The sequence below is a fragment of the Coregonus clupeaformis genome, chromosome 20, assembly GCF_020615455.1.
Source record: "Coregonus clupeaformis isolate EN_2021a chromosome 20, ASM2061545v1, whole genome shotgun sequence".
Taxonomy (NCBI): Eukaryota; Metazoa; Chordata; class Actinopteri; order Salmoniformes; family Salmonidae; genus Coregonus; species Coregonus clupeaformis.
In genome coordinates, this window is record NC_059211.1 from 24116650 (window position 1) to 24136258 (window position 19609).

The 19609-nt window shown below is 44.4% G+C and overlaps 1 protein-coding gene across 2 annotated transcripts in view; it reads right to left on the reverse strand.

The window, feature by feature from the left end:
• Window positions 1-466: 466 nt before the first annotated feature.
• LOC121533313 (palladin) overlaps window positions 467-19609 on the reverse strand; it is an 89152-nt gene continuing 70009 nt past the window's right edge. The window contains exons 10-21 of one of the 2 annotated variants that reach the window (XM_041839135.2): window positions 11858-12541; window positions 10106-10247; window positions 9653-9754; window positions 8935-8973; window positions 7101-7322; window positions 6524-6673; window positions 5838-5926; window positions 4776-4908; window positions 3320-3527; window positions 2927-3092; window positions 2600-2733; window positions 467-2473 (exon numbers count right to left, since the gene is read on the reverse strand). In XM_041839135.2, coding sequence (XP_041695069.2) covers window positions 2313-2473; window positions 2600-2733; window positions 2927-3092; window positions 3320-3527; window positions 4776-4908; window positions 5838-5926; window positions 6524-6673; window positions 7101-7322; window positions 8935-8973; window positions 9653-9754; window positions 10106-10247; window positions 11858-12541 — 2230 coding nt within the window. In that variant the 3' untranslated portion in view covers window positions 467-2312. The remainder of the gene's footprint in view (window positions 2474-2599; window positions 2734-2926; window positions 3093-3319; window positions 3528-4775; window positions 4909-5837; window positions 5927-6523; window positions 6674-7100; window positions 7323-8934; window positions 8974-9652; window positions 9755-10105; window positions 10248-11857; window positions 12542-19609) is intronic. The other variant, XM_041839134.2, reaches the window with a different exon arrangement.

Genomic DNA, 19609 nt, shown 5'->3' on the forward strand with positions numbered 1-19609 from the left:
ACCGGTGGTGCGGATGGATGGGGTCAGAGATGACTGTCATGCTCATTGTAGAGATTTGAAATGTGATCTCATCTGTTATTTCCTCCAGTGGAGAAACATTGTACCTCACTGGAGAGTGCTCCCCAGTCCCCTCACAGAGTGCTCCCCAGTCCCCTCACAGAGTGCTCCCCAGTCCCCTCACACAGCTGGTGCTTACCAGTCACATACATTTAGGTGCCATTAGAAGCCTTCATGGATCTGGTGCATCTGTGCTCAGCTGCTGTCTGCCATGTGAACTGTAATCATGGTGATGTTATTTAACCTAAGATCAAGGTGGAGACAATGTAAACCTGGGATCAAGGTAATCCAGTAAGCTTTTTCAATAAATAATGGCATTTCCCCTGTAATGGATAATATGGCTGCTGAGTACATTTTGGTATGGAATTGATTTGTGCAGGGTCTCCTTACTCAACATAAACACGGTAACTCCAGACTTTGATTTTTATTATCTTTCAAAAACTAAGATAATATCAGGAGAACATTCCATATACAGGCACAGATTGGCATATAAATCAAAAAGGTGTCCTATATGTTTGTGTGAGTGACCACAGTAATGGCAGGATGAAACATGATCTGAACAGATACAGCAAAAGATGCCCATTTGGTAATACAGTAGTGAGAGAAAATATATAATTACTTATTTCAATGCAATTCTGTGCAAATATTCCCCCTTCTAAACAGTTTATAATTGTCAAGAATACTTGTCGTTTCGTATAAGTGCCTCAGAAAAATATGGACAGATATTGTGATTGAAATAGGCCCAAGTGATCTTTTAAGGCAATATATAGTTTCAAAAAGTATGATATTTTAATACAGACAGGATTATGTTTTTTCATTGAACATTTGAGAAAATAAATCACTAATATAATTTATGTAAAGTTTCTTGGGAAAGTAAATACAGAGTTTTTTTTTCTCATACAAAAATAAAGCAGACCATCTGTAGTGTGTGATCAATCCACTGAAGCCATTTTTAGGACTGTCTCGTGTGTTTGTGAAGATTTTAAACTTAAACCATCAAAGGAAATAAATGATCTCCAGAATCTGTCATAACCATCATTTTCATAATCATCAACACCATCATCATTTCATCATCATCAACATAATCCATTGCTTTGTCATCTTCTCAAACTGAATTCCATTCTGAAAAACGTGCTTTCTTCTGTCCTTGACGACTCCTACTCACGGATCACACAGTTCACAAGCGTTGAAGTGACTGTTGTCACTGGGCTGAGGCAGATCTTGTGGGCCTCCTGGCCCAGGATAACCCCTCATCCTGTCCCTGTTACAGTCAACCTTCACATGCCAGTACCTCCTAGCATGTCACGGACCTCTCTTTCCATCAATCAATCACTGAAGTTACTATGGTAACACAAAGCTCTCAACGGAGTCTGCATCATTCAGCCAACATTCTCTTTTTCACAACTCATCTAAAGTTACTAAACAGATTTAACGTCCAACATCATTTGACCTGACAAAAAAACAGAAGTGAAAAGTATGTAAGGCCCGGCCTTGTGCATTATCTATGGTAATTATGCTAAATGTTGAACTCGACAATGCTGATATCTAGGGTATTGTGCTATTTATAACAAAAGAAACAGACACTGCTGATATCCATATTGTGCTATATTACTCAGACTATGCTGTGATACCCATATAACATAACAACTGTGTGTTTTGGGGTCTCTCCATTGTCACTCAACAGTCCAGGGAAACATGACGTGCTGCTCCAATGCTTTGGACTTTCCATCACTTTCCATTGCAAATCCATTGCGTCCAAAGTATCTCTGCCCCTACAATTTGGTGCCTTTGTTGGGGGAGTATTTCATAAAACGTCCTCCATTTAGATAGAGTATTACCAATGCCACCATTGTAACATGCATAATAATGCTACTTTCAACTTCAATTTTTAACCTTCAATTATAATTTTTACAAAGTGATCATGTGAGACATCTCAGACACTTAAGAGGTGAACCCACTTTTGTGTGGTTATGGCAGTGTTAGGATCGAAAATAAACTTCAATGGCCGCTCAGGGTAGATTCCTCTGCTTATATGGTTGATAAAATGGAACCATCTGATCCTAAGTTGGGATCCATGTTTGATTGACACTGAGACATTATGGGGTGTCACATTGCCCATCATCCATCTTCCAGAATCGTATCTGTGGCCTTGTCGTAAAACACCTCAGCTGGTGCTGGTGGTACTGGGGTCAGGGGGTCAGTTTTAAGGCATTACATTAGGGAGTTTTTTGGGCATGTGGTGCCCCCACTGGTCTCTACAGGTCATCACTCTCCACCAGGCCTCCCGGCTGCAGGGGGCTGGAGTCAGGGAAGAAGGCTGCCTTCACGTCCAGTCCTCTCTCTGTCAGTGCTGCGTAACGACTCGTCGACGGACGCACCTTCTTAGGCTTGGGAGTGTTGGGCTGCTGCCACTGAGCTGAGGAGAGGAAAGAGGGGGAAGTGAGGGTAAATATAGATTATAGAGGGTAAATAAAGTGTATATATAGATTTACATTTGTTTGCCGTTTACATTTGGTCCTGTGTGTGTGTCTGGGGGACTTACTGTGGACATCGAGTCGTGCAGTGCTGGACACAATGCCAGCCTCGTTCTTGGCTGACACGGTGTACCAGCCAGCGTCCTCCTTCATGGCTGGCTGGATGATCATACACAGGTAGCCACAGTTGTCCTGGTGCATGCTGGGGGAAAAAAAGAGTTCAACACACACCCGTAGGACCGAGTTTCACAGAACGTTGTAAAATCATCAATATCTTTATCATTTAGTATCTCCAGTTTAGAGAGGCTGCTTACCAATAATATTACTATTTTATTTGAATTTTATTGGATTTATGTAATACAAGCCATAGATGGTGAATGGTAGTGCTGTCTTACCTTATCCTGTCTGTGTTGTGCGTGAAAGACTCATTCTCTTTCTTCCAGAAGATCTGTGGGTAGGGAACAGCCGACACACGGCATTCCAGACGCACCGGATAACCCTCGGCAACGCCAGTGTTCTGCAGCTTCTCGATGAACGAAGGGGCCTTGTGCATCTCTTTGGCTGGAGACAAGAGAGAGACCAAGGTCAATCATATATCAAACCATGATGTATTGTGATTAGTAATACATTATTTGCATCAACAACTAAAAGTAGACAAAGGGTCTTTATATCTGAGAAGACATCTAAAATATTATCGGTACTTTCCTGTGACAATGTTTCAATGTTGTTAATCTGTCTCTGCCTATTTGTATAAATGATGTACTGTGACTGTACTACTGGGCGTCTACCTGCTACAATGAGTTCCAGGTTGAAGGAGTTCTGTCCGGCGCGGTTGCTAGCGATGCAGGTGTAGATGCCTGCATCACGGCTGGACACGGGCTCGATGACCAGCGAGTGGACGCCATTCTCCCTCACCAGCATCTTGTGGGCAGAGTCAGGACGGATGGTCTGACCATTCAGCTGCCAGATCAGGTCTGGTGTGGGCAAGCCACTCACCTAGAGGGGGAACACAACAAACACTCAATAACTCATTCATCACATTGTGTTTATTTATACAGTCAGTGTAATGTCTTGAATCTGTAGCTGGAGCATGACAGTGTTTATTTGCAGGGTAAATGTGCTGTTATTTATTTGCATTGTGAGTACAGTATTATGGTGTGTCTCTGTCTGCAGTGTGAGAGCAAGTGTTTTATTGTCATTTGTCTGGAGTCTCCCGGTCACCTGCATGTTTTCTCATGGGAACTGCCTGGCCTGTGAAAGGACCCACTTCTCTTTTCAGCACCCGCTGCATGCCAGAGAAACCCTACACCTGCCCCTCCCTCAGTTGTGCCTGGTAGAGCCCACCTGTGTGTGTGTATGTGCGCGAGTGCGTGTTTGTGTATGTGTGCGTGTGTGTGTGTGCGTCTGTATCCGACCTTGAGTGTATTAAGTGCTGGAAGTAGAATTAAGTAATTTGTTGTTGAACATGGTTCAGCCTCCATGTAGTACACTTCCTGTAGTCCATTTTGGGCATGGAAAGTTTGAAAACCACAAACGATTTGGAAATAAATATTGTCTATAAATATCATTGACATTAAGAGCCCCAAGACATTGGAGACTCACTCTGTTTATTTTTTGACGAGTATAAAAAGAGAGTCTTGTTATAGAGTGTGAATTCCGTGTATGGTGCTGTTTGGTTTTATTACAGTTTTCTAACTGTGTCTGACTGCCACAGGCTGCAGAGGAAGGATTAGTGACAGAGGGAGAAAGAGAGAAAAGCGAAGCACAGAGAAAGAGAAAACAGAGAAAGGGAAAACAGAGGGAGAAATAATTGCAGAAAGAGTGAGAGAGTGAACCCTCTTAATCCTGGCAAAATGACACCAGCATTTCCTCTCCTCACTCGCTCTGAGCCATTCATCATGGAAAAGGAGATCAAATATATAGCCGCAATTATTTCTTCTCCAGTATATGGAATGCATGAGGAGGATGCCTTTCTCAGGCCCACAGACACTCCTCATCACTGACACAGAGAGAATTAGAGGGTGGAGATGCAATCTTTTCCTAAATTTTTCTATGATTTACTATGTGCTCAACACCCGCATTCATTTTGGAAAGTCAGAATATTCCTTTTTTTTATTCTTAGAATCTGTCATGTTTCCAGTAATTAAAAGCCTCACACTCCTCCCTAAACAACAGGCCTATAATGGTAGAATCCTAAAGGTGTAGCTGTAGTTTGAGGTGTGTGTTCAGGAGGCATGGACTCACCTTGCAGTCCATCCGGCAGAGCCTGCCCTCCTGGACGATGAGGTCACCGGGCGCCTGCAGGAAGTGGGGGCGGAAGTGACGCTCCTGGATGTTCTCGTTCTCATCACCACTGTCTCTGGACCGAGACCTAGGTCTGAGGGGAGAGAGCGAGGTAGTGAGAGAGGGGGGAGGAGAGAGAGGCAGGGAGGGAGGGAGGGAGGGAGGGAGGGAGGGAGGGAGGGAGGGAGGGAGGGAGGGAGGGAGGGAGGGAGGGAGGGAGGGAGGGAGGGAGGGAGGGAGGGAGGGAGGGAGGGAGGGAGGGAGGGAGGGAGGGAGGGAGGGAGAAGAGAAAGAGCAGAGGGAAGACAGAGGGTAAAAAGGAGAAAGATAAAGAGAGGGAGGCACTGATGGATATCTTAAAAAGCTTCACTCAGACAGATCGGATATGAAAGCCTTAACTGGGAGTGTCTGTGAACAGATCCGGTTATTGGATTGTGATTGTGTGTGTGTGTGTGTGTGTGTGTGTGTGTGTGTGTGTGTGTGTGTGTGTGTGTGTGTGTGTGACAGGTATGATATTGAAAGATCATTGCACCTTTCAATCTAACAGATCAAGAACCAACAGGTGTTTCCGCCCACTCACACTGCACTCTTCACCTCATATAAAAATGTCAACAACACAAAAGGTTTGATTTAATACACATTAATATCAACAGAATTATATGTCCTCTTTTCACAGTTCATAATAGCGGTATCTTAGGACAGATGTTCATACACCTGGTGTATTGACCACTTATTGTGAATGAGTGCGAGTCTGTACTTGTACAGTACTGATGCATAAAGGCAGTCCAGATGGTGAATAATAGCCAACAAGAACATTGACAACACATTTCTAAAGCCCATTATGAATAATAGCGAACAGTGCTTGTTTCTCCTTCCTCTCCCTGTGTGGCTGTCAGTCATTGTGTCAGTCAGTCATTGTGTCTGTCAGTCATTATCTCTGTCAGTCATTATGTCTGCCAGTCATTATGTGTCTCAGTCATTGTGTATGTCAGTCATTGTGTATGTCAGTCATTGTGGCCTTACCTGCGGATGTGTCCAGGTGTAGAGCGCTGGCTCCTCCCCCTCTGGTTCACTGCCTGGACCATCATCCTGCCAGTACAGCTCACCCTCCCCTGAGAGAGAGAGAGAGCGAGAGAGAGCGAGAGAGAGCGAGAGAGAGCGAGAGAGCGAGAGAGAGCAAGAGCAAGGGAGAGATATATGGAGAGAGAGATGCGGAGAGAGGGAGAAAGAGATGAGAGAGAGATGGAGAGAGAGAGAGAGTGGAGAGAGGGCGATAGAGAGAGAGACGTTTGTTTGACGTTTATGACTGGTCATACTCAAATTCAACTAAAACCCATGTCAGAGAGGAAGTACAGTGTGTTAAAGTTGGCCAGGCTATTGGAAAGGCAGCGGTACATGAACTCTCGACCCTCATGAAGGCTTTAGTGATTTCCTGTCTCACTCGACACCCGCTTCCCCGGCTGGCTGGAGACCCTTATCTTCTCCACGGCTCCATTATTCTAGAACTAATGACTGCTAACAGCACCAGCACCACTGGCTGCCTAACGGATTGGTCCTGATAATGTGTGTGTATGCGTATCCATAGATACAGTATGTCCCCTGTGTATAGTAGTTTGGTGTGAAACGACTTGGTGTGAACGTCTGTGCAGGGTTTTCTATACGGGAATCAGTCAGGTCCTGTGTGTGTTGGGTGGGTCAGGTGTTCTCACCTCGGGGTTACCAGCCATAATGGTGTAGTTGCCGTCATCGTCCAATGAGGCAGCGGCGGTGTGGAGGTTGCAGGTTCCGTCAGCGTCGCGGCTGATCCTGTAGTGTTCACTCCTCTTAGAGATCTGCTTCCCATCCTTAAACCAGTAGATCTATAGTGGACAGGATAGACACAACACAGAGTTACACAATGACCTATAGAAGTGGATAGGAGTAGAGAGGGAAGAGAGTATTACATTATATTATATTATCCTGTGCTCCCCCCTCTATCTGTCCTCTCATTTTCTCTCTCTTCCGTTCATCTGATGCCTGTCATCACCCAGTCATAACAGAAGCCCTGTGAGCGAGGGATAGGCAGTGGTGGACTCACAGATGTTGGTACACCAAGCCTGGCCCTTATAACAACTCACTGGACATGTACCTCAACCTCCTACTAACAACACTACACATCATCAACTCCCAATTATCAGAACAATACTGTATGTCGGTGCATTAAACATTTACACCATACAACAATACACCTGAATAAAGTGACAATAATATTGACATTAAGAACGGCTGATCAGTGTGACCTCTGACCTTTGGCTTGGGGTCTCCGATGATCTTGCAGGAGAAGGTAACGGGCATGCCCTCGAACACCTTGTAGTGTTTGAGCTTGCTGTCGAAGAAGGGCACCACCCCGGTGCCGGTGGCATCCTCGTCATGCTGCACATCATCGTCAGACTCCTCCACTGGAGAGCGCTCCAGACGGAACTCGATCTCACTGATCAGGCGCTGCTCGAAGCTGGACACCTTGTACTCCTGCAGAGCACACAGAGAGGAAGCAGGGTTAACGCTGAGTGATGGAGCTCAAAGAGCATCACAACTACAGGAAGAGACTGGAATCACAGAGGAAAGGATCACAGAAAAATCTGATGAACAAGAAGCACACTCCGCCACGAGCATTTTGTGTCACTCATGCATGAATTCATTGATTTATTAATTATTTCATTAATTCAAGCACAATGACTTAAGGAAAACCTAAATTCATTTTTTCCCATCAGCTCGCCTATACCCAGTTTCCCCCTATTCCCTCTCAACTCTCTCTATTCCTCCTCTCTTTCTGTCTATTCCCCTCTCTCTCTCTCTCGCTCTCAATTTCTCCTTCTCTCTCCTTCAATCTCAATCTCTCACCACCCTGGCTCGGGCTGTTGAGGCAGAAGCAACATCTGGAGGGTAGTGTGAACTGACTGACTGACTGACAGATAATTACATGCCCAAGACACAGCTGCAGGAGTCTGACATCTCAAGGGGAGGCAAAGCTTTGGTAGTGCGAGGACTGGGTTCTGTTGCCAAAGCTCACCAAAGTGTAAATCTCTTTCTCTGCCTCTACCTCAATCCCTGTTTTCCCTCCCTCTGTCTGAAAAGTCTATATCTCTCTCTCTTCCTCTCTCTCCCCCTCCCTTGAATTCTTGTTATTGTTTTCTATGTTTTTCTCAATTTTTTGTTCGCTCGCTCACGTACGTACATGAACATGGGACAAATATATCGGACATGTGACACGTAACGCACACACACAGCTACAGGTTTATCTCATAGTTATAATGACAGTGAACCATGTTCACTTTAGTATCTCATGTCAGGGTGGTGTTGGAAACAAACTCATGCATGCGCCGATATCTGATTAACACATCAAAAGTGACCAATTAACATACACTAAATTAATCAACACATACATTAAAGGCCCAGTGCAGTCAAAAACGTGAATTTCCTGTGTTTTATATATATTTCCACACTATGAGGTTGGAATAATACTGTTACAGTTAATAGACCAAACATCTCTGCCAATAACAGCTAGTTTTCAGTTTTCCCCTCCCCACTCAGACAACTCCCAGACAGTCCAAGCAAAATTCTTGCTTGAGAAATTACTCTTTGCTAAGAAGCTACTTTTGTTTCTTTTTGACCATTTTGATAGAAAACAATCACATAAGGTATTTCATTGTTACCCAGAAATAACTTGAAATTTAGATAAAAACTGCTGCATTGGACCTTTAAAAGTGACGGACATGTACAGTGACAAAGCCTTGGACATGCTTACTCAGTTTCTCATAAAGAGTATTGGTCAGTAATTGGGTACAGTCAGGTCTGGCTGAAGACTACAGGTGGTCAAAAGATATGTAACCACCACAATGACCATAACAGAACCATGAATTAACCTGTTTAATCTGTTTTTTGTCAAATGTATGTTTGTCTTAGTTATCCTTATCAGTTCATTCACAGGTTTCAAGGTCAGATCCTGTTACGGTTAGAGGGTGTGTGTGTGAACACATCTAATATAATTATTATCAGTGTGGCTTTGTTGAATGGATAAAGCATGGGGAGTGAACACACACAGTGAGGGAGGGAAGGAAGGAGAGAAAGAGGCTTGAATAACCTTTTGAGGGACAGATTCTATATCAGATGAACTGGAATCCTGTGAAGAGATAAAATAACAGAGAGGTGTGGTCTCTGTGTTACTGTATGATGTCACGTCCTGAGGTCCAACCTCACACCAAAAGATGTATGTACTTACCTGCATTCACAAAGGGTGTGTAACATCACGATCAGTCTTATACAATATATTAACATTATGACTGTATCCACCATTTCCACATTTCCACAAAACACCACATTTCCATATAATTTCCTCTGAATTGGAACGGGCAATTGGTGCTTTAATTCTCACAGCCTCAGGCAGAGTAGTGGCCAGAGCCAATCTCGATTAGACAGGGAACCAGGCTCAGTCCCATGGGCCTCCAGGCAGCCAGAGCCCAACATCACTACAGTACAGCAGCACAGAACAGCCCTGACCTCCACTAAAGACCACCGCCACTGTCTGCAGTTATGAGAGGACAAACCCTGTGCGGCTCACTTCTAGAGTCTGTTTAATTTGCAGTGAGACTTGGCTTTAGTCAATGCAACACATCTGTGTGTGTTCTGTACTGAGGTTTTGTGTTTAGTAAATCTTTAAGACTAAATTTGTAAGTTAATATTTGCAGTTAAAGCCTATATTTGACACTTCATCACATTTTTATAGAGCTTTTTAATGTTTCAGAGGCGAACAGATAGCTCCATAGGCCTTCAAACAATGTTATTTACAACTCAAATCAAACCTGTGTAGCTGGCTCCTCGTCCTGCTGCTGTGTGTTTAGCACTGTGGCGGCGTTGTCTGCCCCCAGCAGCCTGCGAGCCATCTTCTCCTCATAGGTTAACCTCTGAAAGCACCGATTAATGGGTCAGCTGAGGTTAGTGTGTCAGTCGCAACATTAACACACACTCATTACAAATGTTAAGACAGTCTTCCTGAGATAAATGGTTGTGAATGAAACTATTAACACATGGAAAAAGACTTCAAAAGGATATTTTGGACTCAAAAAAGCTTGTCTGTGGTATAGTTATGCTATGTACTATGAATGGTTGGAAATTATATAGGGTTGACATTTGACTTAATGGAGCGCTTGTTAATGCGTATTAATGAATGTTACAAAACACCTTAATTCCCTAGTTACCTACAAACACACAGTCATCTACAGTGTTGTGAAGGCACTCTGGAAACACACACATACCTGTTGTCCGTTGCTCATGCGCTCCTCCTTGAATCGTAGCTTCCTCTCCAGGTCCTGAATGACAGCATCCTTGGTTCCCTGGATGTCAGAGTCTGAGGCCAGGCGTGGGGTTCCTCTGGACTGCTTCCGGGGGAATGCACTGCTGACAGAACACAACAACAGACCATGGGTTTAGAACATGGCATCCCAGACCTTTAAACTACTCAATAGTGGCTGCTGTGTCTTTCTACAGTAGATCATGATATACAATCTGTTGTTTGTGTGTGTGTTAGACTGACTGTGATTTATTTGAACCTGTGATAGAGTCAGAATAAGCCCCTTCTCCTCTCTCGTTCACTCTCTCTCATTCTCTCTCTCTCTCTCTCTCTCTCTCTCTCTCTCTCTCTCTCTCTCTCTCTCTCTCTCTCTCTCTCTCTCTCTCTCTCTCTCTCTCTCTCTCTCTCTCTCTCTCTCTCTCTCTCTCTCTCTCTCTCTCTCTCTCTCTCTCTCTCTCTCTCTCTCTCTCTCTCTCTCTCTCTCTCTTTTTCTCTCTCTCCCCCATCTCCCTTATCTGTCCAACTCAAGCATTCCACACAGGGTCCTCTTATCTCTCTCCCCTGCTGCAGGAATGCCAGCGTGAGGGGAAAAACAGACAGAGGAAAGGACTTGATGAAAAAGAGGGGGATGGAGGGAGGGAGATGTGGAATGGCCTTATAGGAGGAGGAGAGTGTATTTGACAGCAGATCAGAGTGGACGTTTTCTCCAGCCAGCCAGGCATCATCAAACAAACCAGATCTCTATCAGTTAACTAAACATAAACATGACCAAGCTCACTCTGGGTGCAGCCGTCTCATAGTCAGGACTGGCCTGAGATGGAGGGGCTTTCTTGACTTGAGAAATATGATTGTATTTTGGAAAGTGCCCACACTCTTAGAAAAAAAGGTGCCATCTAGAACCGAAAAGGGTTCTTCGGTTGTCCCCATAGGAGAACACTTTGAAGAACCCCTTTTGGTTCCAGGTAGAACCCTTTTGGGTTCCATGTATAACCCTTTCCACAGAGGGTTCTACATGGAACCTAAAAGAGTTCTACCTAGAACCAAAAAGGTTATACCTGGAACCAAAAAGGGTTATCCTATGGGGACAGTTGCAGAACCCTTTTGGAGTGCAGCAGTGTGAGTTGAAATCTCAGCTATGCGTAAACCCTTCAGATATCTGTTTATTTGACTTTGACTTTGTCACTCCCTTTACACAAGTCATTGTGCATATTTTCCATATGGGCAAAACATTCTAACATACACATGCGTGCGCGCACACATGTACACACACGTACACACACACATGTGTACACACACACACACACACACACACACACACACACTACACACACGTACACACACGTACACACATGTACACACACACACACCCCTCAGGATACTGAGAGAGACTGAGGTGGAGTGTGTGTCTCTAATAGCCCTGGCTGGTCTCTGTGCTGTAAACATGCTGTATAAGAATGTAAACACGTCATCTTCCATCTAGCAGCAGACATCCAGCCTCCAGCTGCTGCAAGGTGGCAGGCTGTCCTGATGGGTTTGGAGGGAGAGGGAGAGCCAGACCTGCTACAGGCTGTCACTCACTGACTGATATGCACACATTACACTACCATTTGACTGGGGAATGAAAGAGTCTGAAAGTATAGGGTACTGCCCCATAGAGAGCCAGTGTAAGTGTGTGCACAGTCAGTGTATAGATGCGTAACATTGAGGATATACTCACATAGTCCCATTCGCTTTAGGCAGGCCCAGGGCGGCGTTGAAGGACGGGCTAGTGGGTGTGGCTGGAAGGACAGAGGCCAGGAAGCCAGCAGGTGATTGGGGCATGGAGGTGAAGGGGGAGGAGCTGTTGGAGTGGGCGGGGGAGAAGGGGGGAGCCGAAGAGACGGGTGGAGGAGGGGGGGGAGGGGGGGGAGGGAAGTCTTTGGCGGGGCCTGACGAGGATGAAATGCTGCTGCTGAGGAAGGGAGGAGGTGGAGGTGGGAAGGAGGGAGAGGAAGGGGACTGAGACGCAATGCTGCTGCACTTACTGAAGGGAGGCAGGACAACCCTGGTGAAGGGTTTTTGTGAGGTGGGTGGGGAGAGGGGTGAGGGCAGGCTGGAACCAGAGGACCCCGAGGACTGGGTGACATAGCCCCCCACGGGGCCAGTCCCCCCAGGGCTCTGGGCAGCAATGAACTGCTTTGGCCGGGCGTAGTTGAAAGTGCTGGTCTGCATGGCGCTGCTCTCCAGCTCCTGGAAGGAGGGAGGAGGAGGAAGAGGAGGAGAGGGCGGAGAGGGCACTTCCTGGGGTTGCTGTGGCAGAGGTGGGACTTCCAGCTCTTGCTCCTGATGTTGGATCCAATTGGCTGCTTCCTGCTGTTCCAATAGAATCTGATCCTGCAGCTGCTTCAACTGTTCTGCATTCCTGGAAGGAAGGACACAAGGGCATCATCTACTGGACAGTGGGATCACTTTGAATGATCATGTCAAACAGTAAAGAAATTGACAAAGCTTGTCAGCTAAATGAAAGCAGGAACACACACACCGGTAGATCAGAAGCATACCATAAAGTAAAGCCATTTTTTTAGACCAATGGAATCCACACAGTAAAGGCCTAGACTCCATACTGTATATCCACATCTTTTGTGTCAGAGTCAGTAGAAATGCCCAGAGAGCCAGGCCGCAGTAGTTTCTTCACCCAGGTCACCAATCAGCACATAGCACACATACCTCGCTAACACTCAACATCCTCTCAACCCCACTAGAACGCTGGAGGGGATGAGTTAACACTGCTACAAGGTTTCAGGCATGTTGTAGAAATGTTACGAAAGCATGCGGCTGTCATCCATTTTGCCGTGACTGACACAATACCCTGTTCCCCGTCTCTCTCTGGTTACGCAAATTACATAGACGATTGTGATTGTTAAAATGCCAATCATATAGAATGAGCATCCCAGTCATGCTGAGACATTGCGCTAATGTTACAGGCTGTTACTGTGAGTAGTTGAAAACCACACACAGAGTTGTGGGAATGACATCAGCACTTGACCGTCCAGGGGGCCTCGATCAGGAAATACGTTTTTCACCAGCCTGGAATTGATAGCTTGTCAGCCCTGAGGTTAGAGGGTTCAGGGGGACCGTGGGGTGTGGTTAATTCAGCTAGCCAACCAAGCTACCATCCGTGTGTGTGTGTGTGTGTGTGTGCGTGGTGTGTGTGTAAAGTGCTGATTAGTGCTGTTTTGGGAAGGAAACCACTGCACAGGGAGCAGGGACTGATAGCCTATCAGCTGCTCCATACAGACTTGTTAAAAAGCCAGCCTGTCAACAGCCACGTCAAACAATAAAAAAATAAGGGAAATGTGAGGAAGTTTTCCCAATGTTGTCTTCCATTATGACAAATGCTCAAGAGTGTGATGACCTCTGCGGGGTCAAGGACAAGACTAGGCATGGTCATATAATACGTGATAATAACATTGTAATAATGTAATTGATTTTGGTACAGACAGGAGAGAGACATACCAAGACAAGTACTGTACTAAGGACAAGGTGTGGCTCACATCTCTTAAAGGGCAATGTAATGAAACAACAAAAACAAATACACGTCTCTGTTGCATCTTGTTCTCAGGGGTGAGTCCTAATGATGGAGTATTGTATTCTGTCACAGCGGTATGGCTGCCTGAGGATTTCATACACTGAGCCCTACTACACTGTCGACACAGTGTAGTCGACACTACACTGTCGACACTGTGGACTTCTGGCCTGGCCTGGTCTGGGATCAGTGGCTGGGGAAACTAAGGCTTTCAGGAGGTTACTGATCCTACTGATATCCTGTATTTCTACAGTCATCACTTCTGGCCTGGCCTGGTCTGGGATCAGTGGCTGGGGAAACTAAGGCTTTCAGGAGGTTACTGATCCTACTGATATCCTGTATTTCTACACATTTTGCCATGGGGCGTAAAGAAATTGTTGCCGTTTTAAAGGCCCAGTGCAGTCAAACTCACCGCTCAGTTTATTAGGTACACCCCCCCGTTCACGAAAATGTATCGTTCCTACAGACAATGAGTCACGTGGCCGTGGCTTGCTATATAAAGCAGGCAGACAGGCATAGAGGCATTCAGTTACTGTTCAATTAAATGTTAGAAATGGGCAAAACGAATGACCTAAGTGACTTTGAGTGTGGTATGATCGTCGGTGCCAGGAGCGCCAGATCCAGTATCCCAGAAACGTCTGTTCTCCTGGGCTTTTCCCGCATGACAGTGTCTACGATTTACTGAGAATGGTGCGACAAACAAAAAACATCCAGTCTGCGGCAGTCCTGTGGGAGAAAAAAGCTCATTGATGAGAGAGGTCGAAGGAGAATGAAAATAATCATGCAAGCTAACAGGCTGGCCACAAACAGACAAATAATGGCGTAGTACAACAGTGGTGTGCAGAACGGCATCTCGGAATGGACAACTCGTCGATCCTTGTCACAGAAGGGCTATTGCAGCAGACGACCACACCAGGTTCAACTCCTATCAGCTAAAAACAAGAAGAAGCGGCTCCAGTGGGCACGCGATCCCCAACACTGGACAATTGAGGAGTGGAAAAACATTGCCTGGTCTGTCGAATCCCGGTTCCTGTTGTGTCATGCTGATGATAGAGTCAGGATTTGGTCTATGGACCCATCCTGCCTGGTACAGGCTGGTGTGGGGAATGTTTTCCTGGAACATATTAGGTCCCTTGATACCAATTGAGCAACGAACGTTTCCAACACCTTGTAGAATCTATGCCCCGAAGAATTCCGGCTGTTCTGGAGGCAAAGGGGGGTCCGACCCAGTACTAGATGGGTGTACCTAATAAACTGTCCGGTGAGTGTATTACCACACTATGAGGTTGGAATAATACTTTGAAATTGTGAACATGATGATAATGCCCTTTTAGTGTAAGAGTTGTTTGAAAAGATTGCCTGAAATTTCAGCCTGTTTTGGTAGGATTGACATGACGGTGGACTGGAATGAAGAAAGGGGAGTGAGTAACCTACCCATCCTATGTCCACTCTATGCTTTGAAGGGCTAAATAACGGGGACATATTTTATTTGCGTCTAGGGGCTTGTAACAGGACTGTAGAGTGGGAACCCCAGGACACACATGAAATGGAAGAGTTATCTTCTCAGGGTAGCAGAAGGAGAGAGGGGTCTTTGGGAAAGCTATAAAACCCCAATGTGTCAGAGACCTTCATGTTAATGGCCCAGTCTTAGTGTGACTAGTAGTGCGTCCATCACAAAGCGTTGGTAGAAGACTATAGCTACAGCAACATGCCTTGTCATCAGGACTCCACTAGACCTGCATTCTCCCAATCTGTTCCAGATGCTGAATAATCAGAAATAGTTTTTTCTGCTATTTTTCATTTCTGTCTGAGGGTCCATGGGGGAAGCCTCCTCTCCCTCTTTCTGCTGTATTTTTTAAATTTTTATTTTACATTGTTTTGATTGCTGTTTTGTTTCACATTGTATTTGATGGTTGTATTACTGTGATCAGGGCACCCTTGAGAATGAGACCTAGGTCTCAATGGGTTTTTCCCGAATAAATAAATAATAATAAAAAATAATAATAAACATGTGAAGAACCAAACAAAGGTAGCGAACATTTTACAATAAAATGACAGAACTGACAGTGAAAACATCATGAGACAGATATTCGACATGCTTCCAGATCAGTCACATGCTCCCATCATTAGTATACTCTTAGAAAAAAAGGTGCTTTCTAGAACCTAAAATGGTTATTTGGCTGTCCCCATAGGAGAACCCGTTGAATAATCCTTTTTGGTTCCAGGAATAACCCTTTTGGGTTCCATAAAGAACCCTTTCCACAGAGAGTTCTGCATGTAACCCAAAAGGGTTCTACCTGAAACCAAAAAGGGTTCTACCTGGAACCAAAAAGGGTTTTCCTATAGGGACAGCCGAAGAACCCTTTGGAACCCTTTTTTCTAAGAGTGTATCAGAGCAACAGTGGAACTTCAGGCCCAAATAAACACTCATTATTTGAATCACTCCAACCTGTCATAACCTGTGTGGTGTTGTAGGCTACAGCTTATAAGAATTAGCACATAGTGCAGTGCCCTCTATTCATCGTGTGTTTTCCTTAAAATCCCAGCAATGTCGGACATTAAAGCCTCCACCAAAAGAGCACTTTTACAGGAATAGTTTGGCATCTCCTGAGAGAGCCAGCCTCGGCGTCCTCTGTGCCGTTTTCATTCCTTTTTTGGCTATGTTCTCAGCGAGTGAGGCAGAAGCGCCTCTCCTCTCCTCGACTCACCCGCCCTCTCAAACAGAGGGGAAACGCGCTTCATTTCCTCAGCGCCTTGTCTTTCCCTCTTTCTCTCTTCGACAGACTCCTTCACTGCCAGCCTGCCTGTGTTGTGCATTAAATCATTTGGAGAGCCTTTAAAACAGTTTGTCCACGTGCCTGCATTTTTTAATAACCCACCTGATGGTTTCCAACCTGCCTAGAATCTCTTAGAGCATCTTATTGCTAGGAGTCCAGTTTGAGTTTACAAATATATCCAAAACGTTGTCTTAGTGTTTTTTCTCCAGTCTCTGGAATATTCCTGAGTATATGGGGAGGCAGAGTGGATGTTGGCCAGCTATGACTGACTGACATCATCTACTTGCCTTAAAAGGTGTTCTTTCTTTATATAGAACAGCTACTTCCAAACAAACATCACCATTCATTAGACACCACAACAACTCTAATGTACGTCTCTCTCTCGCAGCATGGTCAATCAATTCCTCCTTTAGTACAGTCCAATTCCACTTTCTTATTTTAGTAAAGGGCAATCACATGATTAAGATTTATTTGTCCCACTTTCCGCATATGACTAACTTTCCAATTGTATTCTACGTCATGAACTCTGACATTTTACTTTCATTTCTATGTTTCCACTCAATTGAATTAGCATTTGTCAGATACTATCATATTGTCAGTGAGAAAGTCAGACAGTGTAATTGTTCAGCTTCATCAGTCATTTTATTGTCCTTTAAAAGGTCTGTCTGCCTCCAGGATAGCAGGTGTGGGCCAGCCTGACCCTGTGACCCAGCCTTCAGCCAGTTCTGCCCAGCCAACAACCACCCTTAATACTAATTGTAATTATTTTGCACTATTGCCTATTTATTGCCTTACCTCCATAACTTGCTACATTTGCACACACTGTATATATATTTTCTGTTGTATTTTTTGACTTTATGTTTTTTTTACCCCATATGTAACTCTGTGTTGTTTTTATCGCACTGCTTTGCTTTATCTTGGCCAGGTCGCAGTTGTAAATGAGAACTTGTTCTCAACTGGCCTACCTGGTTAAATAAAGGTGAAATAAAAATAAATAAATAAACCTATGAAATTACTCAGAGAACTATTCCATCTCTCTCAGTCAAGCTCTTTCTCTACTGATAACCGAACAGGATGGATCTATTAGTCTTGAATGAGACAACAACACCATGAATTTCTCCTCATGGTCATTTGACTTAATTTAGTCACCAACTCTGGGAACAAAGAGAGGAGCCTTCCACCCAATCAACCCCTCTTAAAAATATATTTAAAAGAGATGGAGGTTCATTCACTTATAACCATACAGCCTATTAATTTACATCACTTTCACATTCAACTCTCCACATCCCTTGTTTAGTCTGAAAGGACCTTGTCCTATAGCTGTTCTGAACTGCGTGTTTTATAGATACCAGTCTGATTCTCTGGGGTACAAGAAACAAATATGTAGGTATACACCAACTGTATGTAAACAGAATTTCTACAAGGTACAAAGCTCTGAGTTGATACTTGGTAAAAACGTTTTATCTCTCTTGTGAGCATCTAATAAATGACAGAAACTGCTGAAAAGCCTGACGTTAATTCATTTATTTCCTTGGTTCCTCTGACAGTCTGTTCCTCTGTCTTGCGGTGCAGTAGGGCCTTGGAGGGAGGGAGGTGTCCTGCTCTCTGTCTCCATGCCAACGACCCAGTGTTGTGCTGTACCGAGCTGAGCCAACTGGCCCACACAACACCCAGTTACAGTGTGAAAAAACTGTAGAGCTCAGCTCTGTCATTCCAGACTGTAACGCTGCATTACAGTTACATCTCTCTCTTTCTTTATCCTTCTCCCTCACCCTCCATTTGGAGGTAGAAATAGGCTAGGCTGTTCAAAGTTATTTCTCTCTTTCTCTCTCATCTTGAAAAGGACATTCAGTTGGCCTGGTTCCTGGGTGTAAATTCTTTAACATGGAACACAATGAGAGAGCACTTCAGGAGAAACGTTTTGATTGACTTACCATTCAGCATTCAATTACACTCGTAGTAAAACGTCAATTATACAATTATTCTGGTGGTGGTTTTACTTTCCAGTTCCTACATGCAAACATTAGCAGCATCACTGAGCTTAACGTAGTCAGGCACCGCTTGTCTGAGTAAGAGTTAATTGAATCTGTCTTTTACAGCACCATGTAGCAAGCTGAAACAGACAATGTTGTAGCAGTCCAAGCAAGCTGAAACAGACCATGTTGTAGTAGTCAAAGCAAGCTGAAACAGACCATGTTGTAGCAGTCAGAGCGAGCTGAAACAGACCATGTTGCAGTGGTGTGTATTCATGGTGCCAAGGGAAGCCAGGCTTTCCCAAAACATTTCCCAAGAAAAAATTTAAAAGCATATGAAATAATTTATCTTTCGTCTCGCTGTGTTTTCATAATTTTCCTTCAATTCGCAAGAGGCTGAATGTACAGTATCTCACCTGAGAAAGCATCTGAGAGAGCGAAGCAACGCCCCTCTGTGTAGGCCATCTATCTGATGCTGTCTGGCCAAAAAGAGTATGACATTGTTGCCACCCATAGCATTGAATGCAAGGGAAGCCAGCGAGCATCTGGCCTCCCTTGATAAAAAAGTATAAAATAATTGCCAATCAGCGTTGAGCTCAACTGTGAATGGTCCTGGCGCACCAAAGAAAGTGTCAAGGGAGGCCAGTTTGGATTTGGCCTCATTCCTATCACATCGCATCAAGAGAAATATGTAATTGACAGAAACAACTTGAATTGTTGCATCTCGTTGTGTTGTTGTCCTCCGGTGGCTAGCTAGCTAGCTAAAATTGTCCCTTTCCTAAATTAGCCATGGATGGAGATAGGGATTTGGACTTGTGGTTTTACTTAAATTCTCTGTACTGGCCAATGATTATAATGGCGATAAAAAAAACATGACTGTAAATAATTAATTACAACAAAGGACATAAGAAACAAACTTTCAAACGAAGGAAAACTTCTTGGCAGGGAAAAAACAAATTTTTATAAATGTGGGTTTTGACACTCTTATGTAGGTGTCATAACCAGCCATAAAATAACGCTATATATGTCACAACAGGTGTGAATATATGGGTCATGACAGTGTTAAGACCATATTATAACAGGTTATGACAGGTTATGTCAGCTGTTATGACATATTATGACCTGGTTATGACCGTGTCATAACGTGTTAGGAC